This window comes from Spinacia oleracea, chromosome 5 (assembly GCF_020520425.1).
Source record: "Spinacia oleracea cultivar Varoflay chromosome 5, BTI_SOV_V1, whole genome shotgun sequence".
NCBI lineage: Eukaryota > Viridiplantae > Streptophyta > Magnoliopsida > Caryophyllales > Amaranthaceae > Spinacia > Spinacia oleracea.
In genome coordinates, this window is record NC_079491.1 from 69,624,717 (window position 1) to 69,647,865 (window position 23,149).

A 23,149-nucleotide genomic window follows, 5' to 3' on the forward strand; every position below is an offset into this window, starting at 1 on the left:
ACATAAATCATGCGGAAACAACCATTAAGCCAGGAATACATATTATTTACACATAATCATATAGCATAATTTAGATGCATACTCTTTGTTGCGTGCCTTCCCTAGCTGCGCCCGAACCGAACAAGAACAAGTCTTTTAGGACTCCAAGTGTCGTCCCTCCGTAGATAGTCCACAGCACGTCCGGATCCGCCTTAAGATTGACCAACTAGAATCGCCCTTAAGGTACTAGAATTTTCGGCACTCTTAGGTAAGAAATATGGCTGAATTTTTCTCTCAAAACTCACTTTGAATACTTGAATTAATCTCTGAAAATATGTGACCCTAGGAACGTATTTATAGAGTTATGGAAAGGGAATTGGAATCCTAGTAGGATACGAATTAATTAAACTTCGAATCCTATAAGAACTCTAATTAATTAATTTATCCTCTTAGGAATAGGATTTTAATCATATACTAATTCTAATAGTTTTAGGAATCGTGCATGAACACAAACTCACACACACACGGCAGCCACGATGGGCCGCCCATGCGTGTGCGTGCGAGCAGCAACCCACGCAGCGAGGCCATGGCCTTGGCGCGAGCTGGGCCTGCCTTGCGGTGGGCCTGGGCGCTGCCTTGGCTGGGCGCGCGTTTGGCTTGCTGGGCGCGCGTTTGGCTTGCTGGGCGATGGCCCGACTTCGTGCTGGGCCTTCTTCCGGCAGGCCTCGTCCGATGCTAATTCGTACGATACGCTTCCGATTAAATTCCCGGTTCCGGGATTCATTTCCGATACGAACAATATTTAATATTTCCGATTCCGGAATCAATTTCCGTTTCGAACAAATATTTAATATTTCCGTTTCCGGAATTATTTTCCGATTCCGATAATATTTCCGATTCTGACAATATTTCCGTTTCCGGCAATATTTCCGATTCTGGTAATATTTCCATTTCCGATAATATTTTCCGATACGTACCATGTTTCCGTTTCCGGCAACATCTACGACTTGGATAATATTTATATTTCCGATACGATCCATATTTCCGTTTCCGGCAATATCATCGTTTCCGGAGTATTCATTTCTTGCCTGTGACGATCTCAGCTCCCACTGAAACCAAGATCCGTCGATTCCGAAAATCCATAGATGGAGTATCTAATGCCATTAAATACTTGATCCGTTTACGTACTATTTGTGTGACCCTACGGGTTCAGTCAAGAGTAAGTTGTGGATTAATATCATTAATTCCACTTGAACTGAAGCGGCCTCTAGCTAGGCATTCAGCTCACTTGATCTCACTGAATTATTAACTTGTTAATTAATACTGAACCGCATTTATTAGACTTAACATAGAATGCATACTTGGACCAAGGGCATTATTTCCTTCAGTCTCCCACTTGTCCTTAGGGACAAGTGTGCATTTCCTAATTCCTTTGTCGCTCGATGCTTGCTCTTGAACATAAGGTAAGAGTCGTCATCCTTATTATGTCCAGAGGTGTTCCTCAGTTTCAGAGTTCAACTGATCAAATAAGCAGATAATCATAGCCTATGATTCATCCGAGCACGGCCATGCATTTCACAGTTTCTAGCTCTCCGAGTGGCCTTGTACAACTTTTAAGCATCTCATCCCGATTTATGGGAGGACAATCCCAATCTTGCGATCTTGAGATTAGACTTCGTTTGATAGGTGATTACCTGAGCGTTGCCTTTATAGCCTCCTTTTACGGTGCGACGGTTGGTCAACGTCAAAGCAACCAGTTCTCAAACAAGTAATCTCAAATCACTCAGGTATTGAGGATTTAGTGTCTAGTAATTTAATGAAATTTACTTATGATAGACTTTCATCTCTTACAGTAAAGTTTCATAGGTCTTGTCCGATACTAGTCTTCCCAAAGTAAGTATCTATGCAAATGATTATGACATTGCCATGTCCACATAGTTCAAGAAACAGAACTACTAGTCATCTTGCATTCTAGTCGTCTAACGTTTTCTATGCGTCCAATTTTATAGAAAACTCCGACTAGGGACCATTTTCAACCTTTGACATTCAAGTTCACTTGATAGACATTTCTTAGTCACAGGACTGGTCCTGACAGTCTATCTTGAATATATCGTCAAATTGAAGGGACTCATCATTTAATAAACCACAAATTAAATGGAAAAATGAATTCTTTTCATTTATTGTGAATGATTAACTAATAATGTTTTACAAAGATTTAAACTCTAAAACTTCAAAACTTTAAACAGAGACATCAAAGCCATTCTCCAATATGCTTGATTCCCATAGCTGCAGTGTGCGAGTTGTGCTTCGCCTGCGGCAGAGGTTTAGTTAATGGATCTGATATGTTGTCATCAGTTCCAATTTTGCTTATCTCGACTTCTTTTCTTTCAACGAACTCTAGTAGAAGGTGAAATCTACGAAGTACATGCTTGACTCTCTGGTGGTGTCTAGGCTCTTTTGCCTGTGCAATAGCTTCGTTATTGTCACAATACAGGGCTATTGGTCCTTTAATGGAGGGGACTACACCAAGTTCACCTATGAACTTCCTTAGCCATATAGCTTCCTTTGCTGCTTCATGTGCAGCAATGTACTCCGCTTCAGTTGTAGAATCCGCAATGGTGCTTTGCTTAGCACTTTTCCAGCTTACTGCTCCTCCGTTGAGGCAGAAGACAAACCCAGACTGTGATCTGAAATCATCTTTGTCGGTTTGGAAACTTGCGTCCGTATAGCCTTTAACAATTAATTCATCATCTCAACCATAGACCAGGAAGTCATCTTTGTGCCTTTTCAGGTACTTCAGAATGTTCTTGGCAGCAGTCCAATGTGCCTCTCCTGGGTCTGACTGGTATCTGCTCGTAGCACTGAGTGCGTACGCAACATCCGGGCGTGTACATATCATAGCATACATTATTGAACCAATCAATGATGCATATGGAATCCCATTCATTCGTCTACGCTCATCAAGTGTTTTTGGGCACTGAGTCTTGCTTAGAGTCATTCCATGAGACATGGGTAGGTAGCCTCGCTTGGAGTCCGCCATCTTGAACCTATCAAGCACATTATTGATATAAGTGCTTTGACTAAGTCCAATCATCCTTTTAGATCTATCTCTGTAAATCTTGATGCCCAATATGTACTGTGCTTCTCCTAGATCCTTCATCGAAAAACATTTCCCAAGCCAAATCTTGACAGAGTTCAACATAGGAATGTCATTTCCGATAAGTAATATGTCGTCGACATATAATACTAGGAAAGCAAATTTGCTCCCACTGACCTTCTTGTATACACAAGATTCGTCTGCGTTCTTGATGAAACCAAAGTCACTGACTGCTTCATCAAAACGTATATTCCAGCTCCTGGATGCCTGCTTCAATCCGTAGATTGACTTCTTTAGCTTGCATACCTTTTTAGCATTCTTTGGATCCTCAAAACCTTCAGGTTGTGTCATAAACACAGTTTCTGTTAAAACGCCGTTTAAGAAAGCAGTTTTGACATCCATCTGCCATATTTCGTAATCGTAATATGCAGCGATTGCTAACATTATCCGAATAGACTTTAGCATTGCAACTGGTGAAAAGGTTTCATCGTAATCCACACCGTGGACTTGCCTGTAACCTTTTGCAACCAATCTAGCTTTGAAAACTTCAAGTTTCCCATCCTTGTCCTTTTTCAGTTTGAAAACCCATTTGCTTCCAATGGCTTGGTAGCCATCTGGCAAATCGACCAAATCCCATACTTGGTTTTCAGACATGGAGTCTAATTCAGATTGCATGGCTTCTTGCCATTGCTTGGAGCTAGGGCTCGTCATAGCTTGTTTGTAAGTCGCAGGTTTATCACTTTCAAGTAATAGAACGTCATAGCTCTCGTTCGTCAAAATACCTAAGTACCTTTCCGGTTGAGATCTATATCTTTGCGATCTACGCGGGGTAACATTTCTAGATTGACCATGATTCTCACCAGATTCTTCTAAAGATCTCTGAGTTTCATCCTGAATGTCATCTTGAGCATTCTCTAGAGTTTGTTGTTCGACTCGAATTTCTTCGAGGTCTACTTTTCTCCCACTTGTCATTTTGGAAATGTGATCTTTCTCCAAAAAGACACCATCTCGAGCAACAAACACTTTGTTCTCAGATGTATTGTAGAAGTAATACCCATTTGTTTCCTTTGGATAGCCCACAAGGATACATTTGTCAGATTTTGGATGAAGTTTGTCTGAAATTAATCGTTTGACGTATACTTCACATCCCCAAATCTTAAGAAAAGACACATTTGGAGGCTTTCCAAACCATAATTCGTATGGAGTCTTTTCGACAGCTTTAGACGGAGCTCTATTTATAGTGAGTGCAGTTGTATTTAGTGCATGTCCCCAAAATTCTAATGGAAGTTCGGCCTGACCCATCATTGACCTGACCATGTCTAGCAAGGTTCTGTTCCTCCGTTCCGACACACCGTTCCATTGTGGTGTTCCAGGAGGAGTCAATTCTCATAGAATTCCACATTCTTTCAGATGGTCATCAAATTCATAGCTCAGATATTCACCGCGTCTATCAGACCGCAGTGCCTTAATCTTCTTGCCTAATTGATTCTCTACTTCACTCTGAAATTCCTTGAATTTGTCAAAGGATTCAGACTTATGCTTCATTAGGTAGACATAACCATACCTACTGAAGTCATCAGTGAAAGTGATAAAGTAGCTGAAACCACCTCTAGCATTTGTACTCATTGGTCCACATACATCTGTATGGATTAAACCCAATAGTTCATTTGCTCTTTCTCCAACTTTAGAGAAAGGTTGCTTTGTCATTTTGCCAAGTAAACATGATTCGCATTTACCATAATCCTCTAAGTCAAATGGTTCTAGAATTCCTTCCTTTTGAAGTCTTTCTAAGCGTTTCAAGTTTATATGGCCTAATCGACAATGCCACAGATAGGTGAGATCTGAATCATCCTTTTTGGCCTTTTTGGTATTTATGTTATATACTTGTTTGTCGTGATCTAATAAATAAAGTCCATTGACTAATCTAGCAGATCCATAAAACATCTCTTTAAAATAAAACGAACAACTATTGTCTTTTATTAAAAAGGTAAATCCCTTAGTATCTAAGCAAGAAACTGAAATGATGTTTTTAGTAAGACTTGGAACATGGAAACATTCTTCCAGTTCCAAAACTAGCCCGGAGGGCAACGACAAATAGTAAGTTCCTACACCTAATGCAGCAATCCGTGCTCCATTTCCCACTCGTAGGTCGACTTCACCCTTGCTTAACTTTCTACTTCTTCTTAGTCCCTGTGGATTGGAACATAAGTGTGAGCCACAACCTGTATCAAATACCCAAGAAGTTGAATTAGCAAGTATACAGTCTATAACGAAAATACCTGAAGATGGAACGACTGTTCCGTTCTTCTGATCTTCCTTTAGCTTCAAGCAATCTCTCTTCCAATGCCCCTTCTTCTTGCAGTAGAAGCATTCGGATTCAGAAGTGGTTGACTGACCTTCCTCTTTACAGATTTGGCGCCAGTTTGCTTAGTTGGGCTGGCCTTGTTGCCACCTTTCTTAGCATTCCTCTTCTTTCCAGATTTCTTGAACTTGCCCCCACGCACCATAAGCACATCCTTCTTATCACTTTTGAGCGTCTTTTCAGCGGTCTTCAGCATACCGTGAAGCTCAGTGAGCGTTTTGTCCAGACTATTCATACTGTAGTTCAGTTTGAACTGATCATACCCGCTATGAAGAGAATGGAGGATGGTGTCTATAGCCATTTCCTGAGAAAATTGCTGATCCAGCCGACTCATATTCTCAATGAGTCCAATCACTTTGAGAATATGTGGACTTACGGGCTCGCCTTTCTTAAGCTTGGTCTCAAGAATTTGCCTATGAGTCTCGAATCTTTCGACTCGAGCCAGATCTTGGAACATGTTCTTCAACTCACTGATGATTGTGAAAGCATCTGAGTTGATGAACGTTTTCTGCAGATCCGCACTCATGGTGGCGAGCATTAGACATTTCACATCCTTGTTGGCATCAATCCAACGATTGAGGGCTGCCTGAGTGACCCCGTCGCCTGCGGCTTCGGGCATTGCCTCATCTAGGACATACTCATTTTCTTCCTGCATAAGAACTATTTGCAAGTTCCTTTGCCAGTCAAGGAAGTTTTTCCCGTTCAACTTCTCCTTTTCGAGAATTGATCGAATGTTGAATGAATTGTTGTTTGCCATATTAAAAACTACAATTGAAAAGAATAAACAAACAAATAACCATTCACAGTTTCTCTTAATAAACTTAAATTCTAGCATACATGCATAATTCAATGTTTATTAAGCATTTTATTCAAGTTATTTGTTCCGGCAGGTGTGAATAAAATGATTCCAAGATCCTAAAATCATTGAAGAACTAAGCACAGTTTGTCGACTTAATCCTAGAACATCTTAGGTAAGCAAAAGCCTTTTGCTAATAGTCTAGAAACTATTCTTGGTTGATAGGTACGTCTAAGAACTTATTAGGTAAACCTATCGATTTTGCCACGACATAAAAGGACTCCTTACCTATATCGTTGAGTTTCACCAAAACTAACATGTACTCACAATTATTTGTGTACCTTGCCCCTTTAGGACCAATAAGTAACACCTCGCTGAGCGAAAACTGTTACTAGATTGATGTAAAGGATATCCAAGCAAGTGTATATTTTGGCATGGCACCTTTTAACTCAATTTTTAAGTTTGGAACTTAAGGCTCTTACTATGTTGGTTAGATTTTAAGTGAACTAAAATCCTTAATCATGCAACATAATCAAGCCATAATCTCATGCATAATTAAGACATATTTAAAGCAATAAATAACTTAAAGCATGCATAAGATAAATGTGATCTAGTATGGCCCGACTTCATCTTGAAGCTTTGACTTCAAAGTCCGTCTTGAAAATCTCCGTGGGAGGCACCATTTTCTTCAAATAGGATAAGCTATAACTAATTACAACTATTTGATGGTACGCAGACCATATTTGAATTGAAAAATAACTTTGGTACTTTAGACCAATTACATTCAAATTAATGGTACGCAGACCATATTTTCTATCCTATTTGGGCCATACTAGTCACTTCATAACCTGCAAAACAGTACATATACAATATATACCATTCACCCATTCATTATCATGAATGGCCCACATAGCTGGTTAGTAAAACACATTATGCATCACGTAAACATTTGCAGCAATTAATCAAGGGCACCAATAATCTACCAATTATTCAGTCCTTATTAATTCTAATCAAGTTGTTTTAACCTTAAGGATTTGTAGACCTAATCAAGAGTTTATGACTAAAAAGGGCTCCCACTTAAACCAATAAATTCATATGCTTTACTAATTTTAAACATAAAAATGTATTTCTAGTCTAACCGGAAACATACAAATTTAATTAAAATTTAAAGCTCATATAAATTTATAATTGAATCCAAAAAGTTTAATTTAATTTCAGTCGTATTTAAATTAATTCATGATTTTAATTTTAGTAAAATAATTAGAATAAATAAAATTTATTATAATTACAATATTCAAAATTAAAATCCAAGAAAATAATTTAAATTATTAATTTTAAAATTAATTAAAATTACGTAAACTGAAAATTTTCAAATTAAAGATTCAAAACGATCTAATCGCAACGCAAACACCCTACGCATTGCACGCCCATGGGCCGCACGCACACAGCCATCGCTGGCCATGTGCACGCAGCCCATGCGCTCGTCGCATAGCTGCTGCATCTCCATCGCAAGCCATCGCACGCTGTGGTGCTTGCTGCGCGCGCCAGCGCTCGACGCACGCGAGCCATCGCTCGCTGTGCGCGCTCGCCAGCGCACGCTGCGCGCGCTCCATCGCTCGCTGTGCGCGCGAGCCATTGCTCGCTGTGCGCGTGAGCCATCGCTCGATGTGCGCGCGAGCCATCGCTCGCTGTGCGCGAGCAATTGCGCGCGTTCAACGCTGGGCGCAGCGCTCGTGGCATGCGAGCTTGCGCTCGCTGCGCGCGAGGCTGCGCGCGCTTGCGCGAGGCAGTGCGCGTTGTGGCGCAGCTCGCTTGCTGCCCACACGCGACTGCCATGGCTTGCCTTTCGCCCATGCCCATACGTCCATAGTTGGTGGCCCACGACACAAGGCAGGGCTGCTGCCTTGTGCTCGTGCACCATGCCTTGCTCATTGCATTCGTGCCGCACGGGCGACGAGCTCCCTTGCTCGTCGTCGCATGCCCGCACTATACAACACCCCTTAAGGGTAACACGAAGCGTCCATTGCTTTGTGCGTGCAAGTTATATGAACGAATCGCATAAAAAATTTAAAATTTATATTTAAAATTAATGCCAAATTAATAAATAACATTAATTTCATAATTTTAGGGCGAAAAAATCGAAAATTTATTATTCAATTGATATCCGATTGTCATGGACTTAAGCCTAGGTCATAAAATTTAAAATTTATCATAAATTTACAATTTTTATGGTGGTTTTTAATCATAGGTTTCTAATTAAATTATAATTAATTATGAAAATCAAATTAATTCTAAATTATTCTAATTTTCAACAAATTAATCATAATTACAAATTAGATTGCATAATTAACAAGGCTAGGCATTCAAACTTGTTAAACATATACAGTAGGTCAATCAAAAATTCAAGATTTATCAACAAGAATCGCAAATATTTAATTTAACATCTTAAATTTACGAAATTTTGCATTCGAAAAACTAAAACCTTCGAAAAGTCATAGTTAGGCTTCGAATTTGAGAAATCTGGGATCGGCCGAAAAAGAATATTTTTGTCAAAATTTTAGAATGCCTTTTACATGCGGAATTGACACAAAAATCACTCGATTTGGATGAGTAACGAAGAAACTGCCGAAAAACTGCGTACGTATAATTAAATAAACGCAATTTGCAATTAATTAACAATTACGAAAATTAATCACCCCTTTTAATTCATGCAAATTTGTAATATTTAACCATGTTCATGCAATTTAGATTATGAAAATAATAAGGGGCTCGTGATACCACTGTTAGGTTATGATACATATGATAATACATAAATCATGCGGAAACAACCATTAAGCCAGGAATACATATTATTTACACATAATCATATAGCATAATTTAGATGCATACTCTTTGTTGCGTGCCTTCCCTAGCTGCGCCCGAACCGAACAAGAACAAGTCTTTTAGGACTCCAAGTGTCGTCCCTCTGTAGATAGTCCACAGCACGTCCGAATCCGCCTTAAGATTGACCAACTAGAATCGCCCTTAAGGTACTAGAATTTTCGGCACTCTTAGGTAAGAAATATGGCTGAATTTTTCTCTCAAAACTCACTTTGAATACTTGAATTAATCTCTGAAAATATGTGACCCTAGGCACGTATTTATAGAGTTATGGAAAGGGAATTGGAATCCTAGTAGGATACGAATTAATTAAACTTAGAATCCTATAAGAACTCTAATTAATTAATTTATCCTCTTAGGAATAGGATTTTAATCATATACTAATTCTAATAGTTTTAGGAATCGTGCATGAACACAAACTCACACACACACGGCAGCCACGATGGGCCGCCCATGCGTGTGCGTGCGAGCAGCAGCCCACGCAGCGAGGCCATGGCCTTGGCGCGAGCTGGGCCTGCCTTGCGGTGGGCCTGGGCGCTGCCTTGGCTGGGCGCGCGTTTGGCTGGGCGCGCGTTTGGCTTGCTGGGCGATGGCCCGACTTCGTGCTGGGCCTTCGTCCGGCAGGCCTCGTCCGATGCTAATTCGTACGATACGCTTCCGATTAAATTCCCGGTTCCGGGATTCATTTCCGATACGAACAATATTTAATATTTCCGATTCCGGAATCAATTTCCGTTTCGAACAAATATTTAATATTTCCGTTTCCGGAATTATTTTCCGATTCCGATAATATTTCCGATTCTGACAATATTTCCGTTTCCGGCAATATTTCCGATTCTGGTAATATTTCCATTTCCGATAATATTTTCCGATACGTACCATGTTTCCGTTTCCGGCAACATCTACGACTTGGATAATATTTATATTTCCGATACGATCCATATTTCCGTTTCCGGCAATATCATTGTTTCCGGAGTATTCATTTCTTGCCTGTGACGATCTCAGCTCCCACTGAAACCAAGATCCTTCGATTCCGAATATCCATAGATGGAGTATCTAATGCCATTAAATACTTGATCCGTTTACGTACTATTTGTGTGACCCTACGGGTTCAGTCAAGAGTAAGCTGTGGATTAATATCATTAATTCCACTTGAACTGAAGCGGCCTCTAGCTAGGCATTCAGCTCACTTGATCTCACTGAATTATTAACTTGTTAATTAATACTGAACCGCATTTATTAGACTTAACATAGAATGCATACTTGGACCAAGGGCATTATTTCCTTCAACAAGCCTATCCCCCGGATGATGTTGAAGGGACACCCGCTCCCCCAGATACCACACATGGCGGTACACCCCTGGAAGAAAAACTCGCCGCCCGGACTGGAAATGGGCACGAGCAGCTGAGGTAGGTACAACCGCGTTGGCAAAAGGACGCCATACCACCTGCAAAACAAACAACTCAGGCAACAGTACAAATACAAATACAAGAAAACAAAGCAGTACAAAATATTACATCTTCAGCAGATAGAATTCTCCAAGCCCTGCGAGAAGCCGCCAAAGACGCACCAACGCGCACCGCTCCTATCCAAGAGGCAGCATACAGGTAAGCCGCATCTCTAGTACGCTCCGGCGCCAAAGTCGGAAAGTGCTCATAGATCCAAATCTTTCAAGGAACAAACAAAACATCAATCAAGTTCAAAATACAAACATACAAGTACAAAGTACAAAGTACAAGGAGTCTCAAATACCTCCAGCACGCTCCACAGAACAGTCATGCTCGGGTCATTCCCCAGTGCAGTCCGGGAGGCCCGCTTCATCTCGTACAAAAGGTGGCTGTATGCCAAACCACCCCAATTATAACTCGAGACAGCTCTCAAGTCCCTCAGAGCAGACAAGAAGCTAATATGCACCCGACTGTTCCTACTCGGGGCAATCACTCTGCTAACCAAGACAATGAGGAAGAGCCTAACCCTCTGCTCCGTGGACACACCCTCACCACATATAGCATCCACAAGCACCGTCACAGAAGCGTAAGAGTCGTCCTCTGACAAATCAACAACAGGGCCGAGCAAGTCCCTGGCAATGGCCGAGCGCCACGTCAGCTCAGAATCAAAGGTCACATTCCTCTCAGAAAAAGGAAGACCTATAATCATAGCAAACTCAAGAGGGGTAACAGTGATCTCTCCCCATGCCATGGGGAAAGTATTGGTGGTATCCCACCACCGCTCTAACAAAGCCCACAAACGGTTTTTAATCCCCGTTCTCCTCGGAGAACTTGCCATGGTGCGCCAGAAATCGGCCAGGCCCATCTGCGACCAAATCTCCATAGCCTCCTCATCAGCACGAAGAGCTTTAAAAGCCCTCTTAACCTCCACCAAGGACCAGTAAGTACGGAACGGCTTTCCATCGGCCTACAGGTGAACGAGTTAGCTCAAAACCTATACAATTACAAAGTACAAACCCAAAACACAGTACAAGACTCACCATGCCAGCGCGAGGCCGCTGAGACAAGTGCCTATCCGGCCGAAACACCAGGTCGGAAGGGGTCCAACCAGCACCAGGGAAAACAGGCGCATCTCGGGGAACCATACCCCCACCTGGCGCATTTATTGCAGCCGCTTCATCATCCGAAGCGTCTTCCTCAGCAGCTTGAACCACAGATGATTCAGCGAGCTTTCTCCGAGTGTGACGAGGCATACTAAATCAAGCAGCATACAAAGTGTCCAAATTCTAAACTGGGGGATATCCTATACTGGCCCACACAAGGTCACTACTACAAAATAGGCTTATAGCAACGGCAATAAACAATTACCATAGATCAATTAACCGTTGCAATATGCCTATAGCAACGGTTTAAAAACCCTTACCAATAGGGGGCGTTGCTATAAGTTTATGGCAACAATTTCCCGGATTTAGGCAACAGTTATAATGAACCGTTGCCATAATTAACTATGGCAACGATTTTTATAGGCAACACTTTTAACCTAAGGCAACAGTTATTCAACAACTTAAGGAAACATTTACACGTTTAAGGCAACAGTTTTTGCTAACTTAAGGCAACACTTATTAGTTGGTTGTTGGTTGGAGTTTAAAACTAAAGCAACACTTTCTTACACTTATGGTAACACATCTAATTGTACCTATAGCAACATTTTCTATCGAGTTATGGCAACACTTTTAGTTTTAGTTATAGCAACACTTTCAATCGAGCTTATGGTAACGCTTTCAATTAAGCTTATGGCAACACTTTCAATTGAGCTTATGGCAACACTTTCAATTGAGCTTACAGCAACGGTTTCAAATGAGCTTATGGCAACGCTTTAAATTGAGTTTATATGCTTTCAATTTATCTATAGCTACATTCTCAAATGGATTTATTTATCCATATACCTGTAATACAAAGCTTTCAATTGATCTATAGCTACATTCTCAAATGGATTTAGTTATCCATATACCTGTAATACAAAGTTTTCAATTGATCTATAGCTATATTCTCAATGGATTTAGTTATCCATATACCTGTAATAAATGTGAACTACATATAATAAGATTTTCATAACAAATAAGTTAAATATTTGTAAATTCATAAGAATAATAATATCTATTACAATTGTCTGAATGGTTCAAAAAACGTTCTAAAACTACGTCCATTAAAATTAAATAATCCTGCAATAATTCCTATGCGATAGCTTTATTTCTTAAAACCTGTCTAATATTTATGTGCCCTATAAATCTCCACATTTAAAGTAGCTCGTATTTCTTGACTATATGCACCATCCTGCATAACAAACAAATCAAGTATAACATTTTAATAAGAATTCAATATCAATGAATAAAATCCAAATATTTAAGAAAAAAGAAGCTCAACATGAATGACAAAAGATAAACCTTAAAAAACAGGAATGAACTTGTTAACCAAATAAGTTTACAATAGCAACCTATGATATACAACAAGCTAAGATTTTTGCAAAACAAAAGAAAAAAGAAGTCAACTTCATGCAGTCCTTAAAACTGGTTCTATATGCCATTTCACAAACACAGTAGACACCAATCAACATCCCATATGGCCATAAGCGCCTTATGGCATTTATGCTAAAGCAAAAAACAGAAGGGACATTCATGGAGTAATTATGGTGAAATCGTCCAAGTACATGGTGAAATTACCAATTAGGACCATTCAAAGCTCATTCCTTTTTCTGAGTGGGGCAATTGTTTAGTTGGAAACACCCAAGTTGATTGTTGCCCCATAAAAAAGGGCCAAATTTGTTAGCAGTTGAAAATTATCAGTTTATGACATCCAAACAATTCTCATGGACTCGTCTTTCAACAGATAAACCCAAAACATAAATTAATCAAAACATATACTTTCTATTCTCAGTTTCATTTACCAACGATTAAGTTAAGTTAACAACATTCCCTTGCATTTGCTTAGTTGCAATGACCTAATTTGTGTCTCCCCTTTGGGATGATGACGATACCATTATCTTTGCTAGGTAATTGGAGTAACTCCGGGCGGAAATCCCAATTGCTAAGGACACCTCCAAAATCCAAGGTCCAAAATCCAAACCCCGAGGTCGTTCCCCTCCCGGAACTCGGTACAAAATACAACTTCCAAAATCCAATTTCAAAATCCAAGTTCAATCTCAATTATTATACCATCCCATTGGTTTTACTAGGCCTTTTCCACTCAAAATCATATAAGGCAAGTCAAATTCGGGCGCCGACCCACAAAACCGGGCATGCCGGGCCCCGTCCCGTAAAACCGGAATTTAAAAACCCGAGAAAGGCTTATTTTTAGACGCTAAACAATTCCTTAACCTCCAAGAAAATACAAGACGCCAAACCTAGTACAATTCGTACAACGGGTACAACACTACAAGACGAAACAAGGACGATTCCCCGTCCTTGCTTTGGCGGCATTCAAGCCACGTTAGCAGCGCGCAGCGCTGGCCTGGCGCCAGGCGCTGGCGTGTGCTGGCGTTTTGCACCATTCCCTCCTATAAATACCCCTCATTTCCATCGAAAAAGGGGGAGCACAACAATACAACATCGTAATTTCGACATTACGTCTCAAAATACAACTCAAAACTCCTCAAAAATACATACAAAATTCCTAAAATCCAAAGCAATTGGGAGCTCTTGCCTAAATCTAACTAGGTAAATCCGAATCCCATTCTAATATACTATGTTGCTTTGATTTCCAAATGATTAGCAAGTTGGTGTTTTTTAATCAATAAAAAACACCACTTGCAACAATCACACATGTTTTCCAAAAATACAAACTTTTTCAAAACACAAAATACAATTTTCAAAGATTCAAGGATGTCCAAAGTTGTTTACAATCATCTCTTGGGCTAGAATCACCATCAAACATGGGGTAATCAAAGATAAACACCTTTTAGCATTTAAAGGTTTAGTCTTTGAGATTCAAAACTCCATTTTCAATATACAAGTTCAAGTCTTCAAATTTCAAAGATCATGCCATGTTTAGGGTTATTCATAGCTATTTCCCTAAACTAGGATCATTTCAAGTTCCAATTTCAATCATTTCAAGTTCAAATTTCAATCATTTCAAGTTTAAACATTCCAATATTCAAGCTTTCAATTTCAAGTTTAATATGCAAAATCTAGGATATTTGGGTTGAGCAACCTCTCCCAAGTTGAGATTATTGGCTTTGAATTCGTGTCGGGCGCACTTATTTTTAAGGAGCCGCTTGGCGTTCGAATCTCATGTGCCCAAGTACAAATTTCAATTATGCACCTTTCAATATTGCAATTTCAATATCGCACCTTTCAATATCGCACTTCCAATATCGCACTTTCAATACCGCAATTTCAATACCGCAATTTCAATTTCGCAATTTCAATTCCGCACCTTTACTTGCCTAGTCCATTTCTAGGCAATGTGGACCTACTCCCTAGTCCTTTTCTAGGGGGTCTTGTATTTACTAATTCCGCACTTTATTTAGTATTGTGATGTTGCTTTATGTGCTTTATCGCTTTCATCACCAACATGCTAAATACAACAAAATACAAAGGTTACATCACGCTTAACGAAGATATTTTTGGACAAACCGGCCTTAGGTTCCTTAAATCAATCTTTAAAGCCAAGTGACCACCACACAATTAGAAATTCTATTTTGCTCTAAAATTCAAACCCACATAGTCTAATCTTAGGGTTTATTTTCGAACTAATGGTGTGCCAACGTACTTGAATATTTCTAAAGCTCGCCGAATAAGCATTTCCGTTCCCGAGCCCGGATCTCACCCATCCGTTTCAAGGATTCAAGGCCTTATCCAAAAATAGAGTCATTTGCGGTCTTTCCAAACAAGACCTAAAATAAAGTTTGGTGGCGACTCCTTCGAGGTGCAAAAGTTCAAACGGTTCTCTAAACGAGCCGGCCGGCCTACAAAACCCCCCCTTGTAGGAAACGGGAAAAATACCCCCCTACATGAGGCAAATGCTTAAATTGAAAGAAAGAGGCTCGAGATGGAACCGATGAAGATGAAAAATGAGTTCTTGAAAATATTGATGTCGAAGGGAGATTTAACTGCATTTGAAGAACAAACCAAGGAAAGATTGATTCTGGAGCTTTATGGTGGTGCTAATTAGTTCAGTTTAATTTATAATTTATTTGGTGTGTTCAGATTTTAAGTCGTAAACTTGTGTTAGTTAATTTTCAATAAGCTCGTATTAGTTCGTGTTGTGTCTTTAATTAAACTTGTATTAGTTAAGGCTTTAACCTTGTATTATTGTGTGGTATGTAATATATTTATTTCCTTGAAGTACTATATTTTAGTTATTAGTTATTATTTTTGTCATAGTCAATTTTATCACGAATTCCATATAACCTTATCAACAAATCGAAAATCCTAGAAAATCCAAAAATATCTTATCCGAAATCCAGGTAACCTTATCAACAAATCAAAAATCTTAGAAAATCTTACAAAATCTAATAAAATCTTATCACGAATTCCAGATAACCTTATCAACAAATCGAAAATCCTAGAAAATCTACGAAAATCCAAAAATATCTTATCCGAAATCCAGGTACCCTTATCAACAAATCGAAAATCTTAGAAAATCTTAGAAAATCTAATAAAATCTTATCACGAAATCCAGATAACCTTATCAACAAATAGAAAATCCTAGAAAATCTACGAAAATCCAAAAATATCTTATCCGAAATCCAGGTAAGCTTATCAACAAATCGAAAATCTTAGAAAATCATAGAAAATCTAATAAAATCTTTTCACGAAATCCAGATAACCTTATCAACAAATCGAAAATCCTAGAAAATCTAATAACATCCAATAAAATCATATCATGAAATCAAGATACTTATCAACCATCCTCTTTCAATACATACTCATTATCAAAGTCATTCTCATCCTCACACCTACTTCTCATTCTCTCAATCAATCTCATTTAAAAAATGTTGTTTCGAAATAGTTCAAGCTCAGAATCTTTTGAAGAAGATCAAAACCAAGAAATTGATCAAATGATTGACGAAATCGTCACTCATCATTTACCAAACACATTTTCCCCTCGAGGTCCTAGACGTCAAACTGTGAATGATGGTGAAATTCGTATTCTAGCGGATAGAAACCGTGAATAAGGGCATAACCGGTTGTTTAACGATTACTTTGCGGTTAATCCAGTGTATTTAGAGAAGCAGTTTCGTCGAAGGTTTCGAATGAGAAGACCATTATTTTGTGGAATCATGAACAAAGTGGTTGAAAACGATACTTTCATGCAGCAGAGAGGAAATGCTGCTGGCAAGCTAGGGTTATCAGGGTTGCAAAAATGCACTGCAACTATCAGAATACTTGCGTATGGTCTGGCTCCGGATGGGGTTGATGAATATGTACGAATGGGTCAAACAACTTCAAGAAAATCATAATTGCATTTCACTCAAGGGGTGATCAAGCATTTTGCAGAGGAGTACCTAAGAAGTCCTACAGATGAAGACTTAAGAAGGATCCTTTATCAAAATGAAATGCGCGGATTTCCTGGCATGATCGAAAGTATTGATTGTATGCACTGGGAGTGGAAGAACTGCCCTAACGCCTGGAAAGGTCAATACCAGTGGCGTAGCGGGAATGCTAGCCTCATTCTTGAAGCTGTTGCGGATCAAGATCTATGGATTTGGCATTCATTTTTTGGTATCCTTGGTTCATGCAGTGACCTTAATGTTCTTTATCGTTCACTTGTGTTTGATGATGCTTTGCAAGGTACAACACCTCCTATAATTTTTAAGGTGAATGGAAATGAATACAACATGGGGTATTACCTAACAGATGGTATTTTATCCGAATTGGGCTACGTTTATCCAAGGATTTACTCGTCCTCAACTTCAAAAGCATAAGCTATTTGCTGATAGACAAGCACATGTTCGGAAGGATGTTGAACGTGCGTTTGGAGTTTTACAAGCGAGGTTTTCCATTATACGACAACCTTCTCTTGCTTACGATGAAGATATATTATCTGACACAATGAAGGCTTGTCTCATCATGCACAACATTATAGTTGAGGATGAACGAGACATGTATATCCGAGCTGATGTGTTAAGAAGGTACTATGAACAAGACCTTTCGAGCTCCAGCGCAACGGTGAATAATGGTGAACCTTTCGAGTTCCAAGCTGGTCGTCCAGTCAACATTAACGATTACTTGGGGAGAAGAGTAACAATGCGTAACAGTCAAACTCACCAGTCTCTGAAAGATGATTTAATCGAACATAATTGGAAAAAATATGGACCCAATAATCATTAAACTTTTGTGTCGAGTGAAGATTTGTCATTATGATGCTTGTGTTTTTTAACAGTGAATTTGGTTTAATGATGTGTGAAACGTACTTTAATTTGGTTTTATGATTTTTACGTCTATCATGGAATATGTTTTGGTTGTTGTAATATTCAAGTTATCCAAAATACATTATGCAATTTAAGTTATGTCCCTTTGTATTTTGTAGATTAATTATATATTTACATGAATAAAAAATTAAAGTGAATACAAATTATAAAAATATAATTTTAAAGAAAATAAAAATATATAAAAAATAATTAACTTACAATTATTTACCTTAAGTGTTTTAAATCATTAAGCTATTAATTTAAATGGACATAAAATAAATATAAAATAGATGGAGTATATGGGAGATAGAAAGTGTAGTGGGTATAGTGAATAGTAAAAATAAGATTGGTGAGTGGTTTTTTTTAGTACATTGGTGGGATGGGTTTTACAAAAAAAAAAATTGTTTGTGAGGAAAATGATGTGGAGGAGTAAGAAAGTGGTAGAAAGAGAGTGGTGAGTGGGTTTTTTCACACATTGGTGATAGTGCACTTAAAGCCCTACAATATTACATAGCAAGAGGGGGGCATAAGAGGCAAAGGAAAAGATAATACTTTTTACTTGTCCCACATCGGTCGAACTGTGAAGAATAAAAGGTAAGTACTATAAATGCTACTCCCTTGAAGACATTAAATAAGATAAATAGATCAATTAGACCAATTGACTGTTGGTTCAGTGGTGATTGAGGCTGCACTTGGTAGGGAGGACCCGTGTTCGATTCCCCGCAACAACAATTGGGAGGGGAATGGAACCTATCCACTCAGAACTCGCCCCGAATCCGGATTAGTCCTAAGGGTTAACCGGATGGTATACCAAAAAAATAAAAATAAATAGATCAATTAAGCCTCAAGGTGCCCTGGTTATACTCTATAACACATGCATTCATTAAACTTTTGGTATACTATCAAAAGAAAATTAATTCGTTGGTATTATAATGTGGATTCTAAACTAGACTTTGTGATTCACCAACTTCCATCGTGCTCGAGCTAAATGCGGTAAAAATTCTTGGTGAGCAAGAGCTTTCAACCAGTCAAATATAATTACTCTGTATGTTTTGTTTAAGCACATATACATGTCTCCCCTAACCTTTTCAATCAGTTCTTCCTATTATCTTAAACTAACTAATACGGAGTATTCTCAATCTTAAAGTACCATCATTCTCTTTATATAGAGAACATAAGCATAACTTTTATTTTCTCGCAAAGTCACAAATGTGGGAGTGGAACGTCAAGCTTATTTTGTTTTTACCTTTCTACCTATTATTCTAGCTCTTTATATAGAGAATATTTTTATTTATCTTGGTTTTCCACCAATGTGGGACATTTTCAACTTATTTCTGCTATTTTTCTAACACTAACCGTTATGTAATTTCATTATATAATACCCCTTACATATTTCAAATCAAATATAAATAGTGAAATTAAAAAAATATATAAAATAATGTAAATATGAGGCATGTGTTGTATTTTAAGTGCTTTCAAGGCTAATATGAAGAACAAGAAAGTAGAACATACAGAACTTGTTGTGCCGTGGTAAACAACCACTGCCTTGAAAATGAGATTCGGTGCAACCAGGGTGCACAAATTGCATTCACCGATTCGTTCCCTAAGGTTTACACAACTCTCAACACACAATGACACTCTTGGGTGTGAGATGGAGTTACTAAACATATGCCCAAAATAGAAGAAGAAAAGGAGAAGATAAGAGTATTTTTTCTGTCAACAACTCAAGAAATGAAGCATGTATTATAGGATTAAAGGAGAATACAAAACATCGCAAAGAAATCAAAGGACTCAAAGGAATCCAATGACATTGAACAACCAATTAAACACATGATAATGAAGGGTTTATAACCCCCATAATCAAGGGAAATAATGGACCAACTTAATCACCATAATCATAATCATAATTGTCCATAAACCATATTTAAAAGGCTGTGATAAAAGAGGAATCCAAAGAGATAATAAAAAATCGGACAAAACCAAAGAAGCGTTCTCAAAACCGGTCAGACCGGTTTCTCAAAACCAGTTGGGCGCGAGCGCAATAAAAAAACTTCATAAATTAGCCCGTTCTCAAAACCGGCTGGTTTTCCGAAACCGGCTGGTTTTTGGTGCAATTTAAAAAAGGCTTTTTAACTCCGATTTTCCACTTGCACTCGAAACCGGCCGATTTTTTGAAACCCGACAGGTTTTCAGTACACTTTTCCATCTTCAAATTCCAACAATCCCCCCCTAAAGATAAGAAAAGATATCAAATGAAAGGGGAAATTTTTTGGGCTTAAGAAGAGATCAATACATAACATTCGGTGTCACATTTATGTAAATTGAAACTAAATGCTTTGTTAAGGGGAATAATGACTTTCAAGTCCAAGGGTGGACAAACCTTGAAACTTTTAAACTTTTAATCAAAGAGTGGACTAACCTTGAAACTCCATGATTTAAGTCAAGCCCCCCACAACACATACATCACCGCAAAGATTTAGTAAACTCCACAAAGTGAACGTGTTTTAAGCCATGCGTTTACCTTAGTTCTCATAGAAGATTTAGGAAACCAGCCAAGTTTTCATAGAAGATGGCGAGTCTTCACAACCACGTAGGTGAATCCCTTGTGCTTTTCAATAGCACGAAACATCTCTTCGGATTCATTAAGAGTTTTAACAAACTCAACCTCCACACAAAATACAACGGTAAATTTCTCAAATGCTTAGCTAGAGCACCTACTCTGTAAGTATAAATCCATTAAAAATTCAAACGAATTCTACCTACAACAAACATTACAAACACAAAACTCCATAGGGATGGAACATTAGTAATGCTAATCATATTCACTTCATAGGCTTGAGCCCCATCCCCCTCGACGAGTCAAGAACTTGGTTCCTTGTCAAACCCTTTGTCAAAGGATCCGCCAAATCTGTTTCGAACCTTACATAGTTTAAAGAAATCACTCCATTTTTTAGTATTTTCCTCACCGAACTATGTCTAACGCATATGTGTTTATTCTTACCATTATAGTTGCTATTATTACCACACAATCCGCAGCTTGAGAGTCACAACACAAAGATACCGGGGAAGATCTTTCCCCCTACAATTGGATATCGGAAAGAAGACTCCTTAGTTAATCTGCTTCTTGACCTGCCAACTCAAGAACAATGAATTCAGATTCCATGGTGGAGCGAGCTAGACACGGTTGTTTTGCGGACTTCCATGAAATAGCACCTCCACCCAACATAAATACATAACCACTAGTGGAAACAACTTCATCATTATCGGACACCCAATTAGCATCAGAATAACCTTCCAAAACATTAGGAAAGCGATTAAAATGCAAAAATACCTCCATGGTACCCCTTAGGTACCTAAAAAAACGATGAAGCGCATTACAATGTTTTCTACTAGGACTATGAGTATATCGACTTAATCTACTTACAGCATAGGCAATGTCGGGACGTGTGAAATTCACCAAAAACATCACACTTCCTATTACGTTGCTATATTTCTCTTGAGACACGCTTGGACCCTTATTATTTGTAAGCTTTACACTTGCATCATAAAGGAGTCTTACACGGCTCCAAATCATAGCAATTCAACTTCTTCAAGATTTTCTCCACATAATGAGATTGACTCATTGAGAACCCACCCTTGGATTTGGTCAACCGGATACCAAGGATCACATCCGCTTCACTTAAGTCCTTCATTTCAAACTTAGTAGACAAAAAATCTTTAGTGTAATTCACAACCTCAAGGTTAGATCCCATAATAAGAATTGAAGGAAATAATGCCCTTGGTCCATAATAAGTATTTTAGTTTCATAAAATATACATGAATCTTATATAAGAAGTTTAATGAAGCACGTAAAACTCAACCGGTCCTATGTGTATCACACATATGTCACCATTGTGAAATAACATTCAAATGCTAATGACTTAGATTTGAAATTATTTATCAATGATGGACCAACGCGAAACTTAGTACATACTGGGTATTAAGATCTACTCCCTCCGTCCCAGATTAGTTGTTACACTTACCTTTGCATAAAGTTTTAGGTGATAAGTGGTTGTTTGGTTATCAATTGTTATTTTATTGAAAAATTAGATGTGATAGGAGTTAGTGGGGTATTTTTTTAATTGAATGAGAGAGGGTGTGAGGACAAAAAAATGTAGTGGGAAGAGAGAGACAATATAATAATTGTGGGGTCATTCCTAATTTAGAAGTGTAACAACTAATCTGGGACGGACGATAAAGGAAAGTGTAACAACTAATCTGCGACGGAGGGAGTATTAACAAAGATCTTAGCATATTGTTTTGGATTAAGTAATGGAATTTACTAAATCAAATACGAAAGACTCCATTGGAGATATTCGACCCATGTGAATAAATCTAAGTAATGAATGATGTATAAGCATTTACGAAGTCAAACATCAAAGGATCTAAATAAGATTATTCACCTATATTATATTAAAGAATTTAGCTTGATTCATTATCTACCGAAATTGAATGAGCTAAAGTTACATGAATAGAATTCAATTGGGAATTATTCTACAAAAGAATTTATCATATATGATATAATATGAGGATCGCCAAAAATATATCGTATTGCTTTAGGCATGACGAACATATACCGATCTCTATTGGTCTAAGTAAAGATCAACTAGATTAAGATCAAGAAAATCATATGGTACTTGAAAAGTGTAGGGGAATACAGTTAAAAACATATTAACGCAACAGAATAATCCCCAAAGCCAGGAACCATGTATAAAGTACAGATCAAGCAGACTTACGTTTGTAGCGTGTTTTTCCAGATTCAACGTACCACGAACACGAACAATAACTCCAGATGTTGTTCCTCTACTTGGTTCACCGACACGTTCAGATCCGTCTTGAGATCGATGGCTTAGAAGTCACTGAAGATATTTTTTGTTTTAGGGAAGAATAATTTGAACGGAGGCTCAAAAGAGATTAGGGTTTCTCTTTTGATTTAGGTTAAACTGAATTACGTAAATTAGAATGTTGGAAAAACATAATGGGAGGGGTGGTGTTATAACCCTAAGGTTATAACACCAGCCGGCCAAAGCACAAAGGCCAAGGCCGACCAGCTTACCCGCACAAGCCCACGAGTAACACGCATCCACACATTTGTGGGCCTTGGGCCGCGCTGTTGTGCGCTGCTACTGCTGCTGCT

At 38.5% G+C, this 23,149-nt stretch overlaps 1 protein-coding gene across 1 annotated transcript; it reads left to right on the forward strand.

Annotated features, from left to right (window-relative positions):
• Positions 1 to 16,554: 16,554 nt before the first annotated feature.
• On the forward strand, positions 16,555 to 17,893 carry LOC110802903 (uncharacterized). Its single transcript, XM_022008355.2, has 4 exons — positions 16,555 to 16,699; positions 16,781 to 16,957; positions 17,060 to 17,353; positions 17,457 to 17,893. The coding sequence occupies exons 1-4, from the start codon at positions 16,555 to 16,557 to the stop codon at positions 17,891 to 17,893; spliced, it is 1,053 nt and encodes a 350-aa protein (XP_021864047.2).
• Positions 17,894 to 23,149: the final 5,256 nt, after the last annotated feature.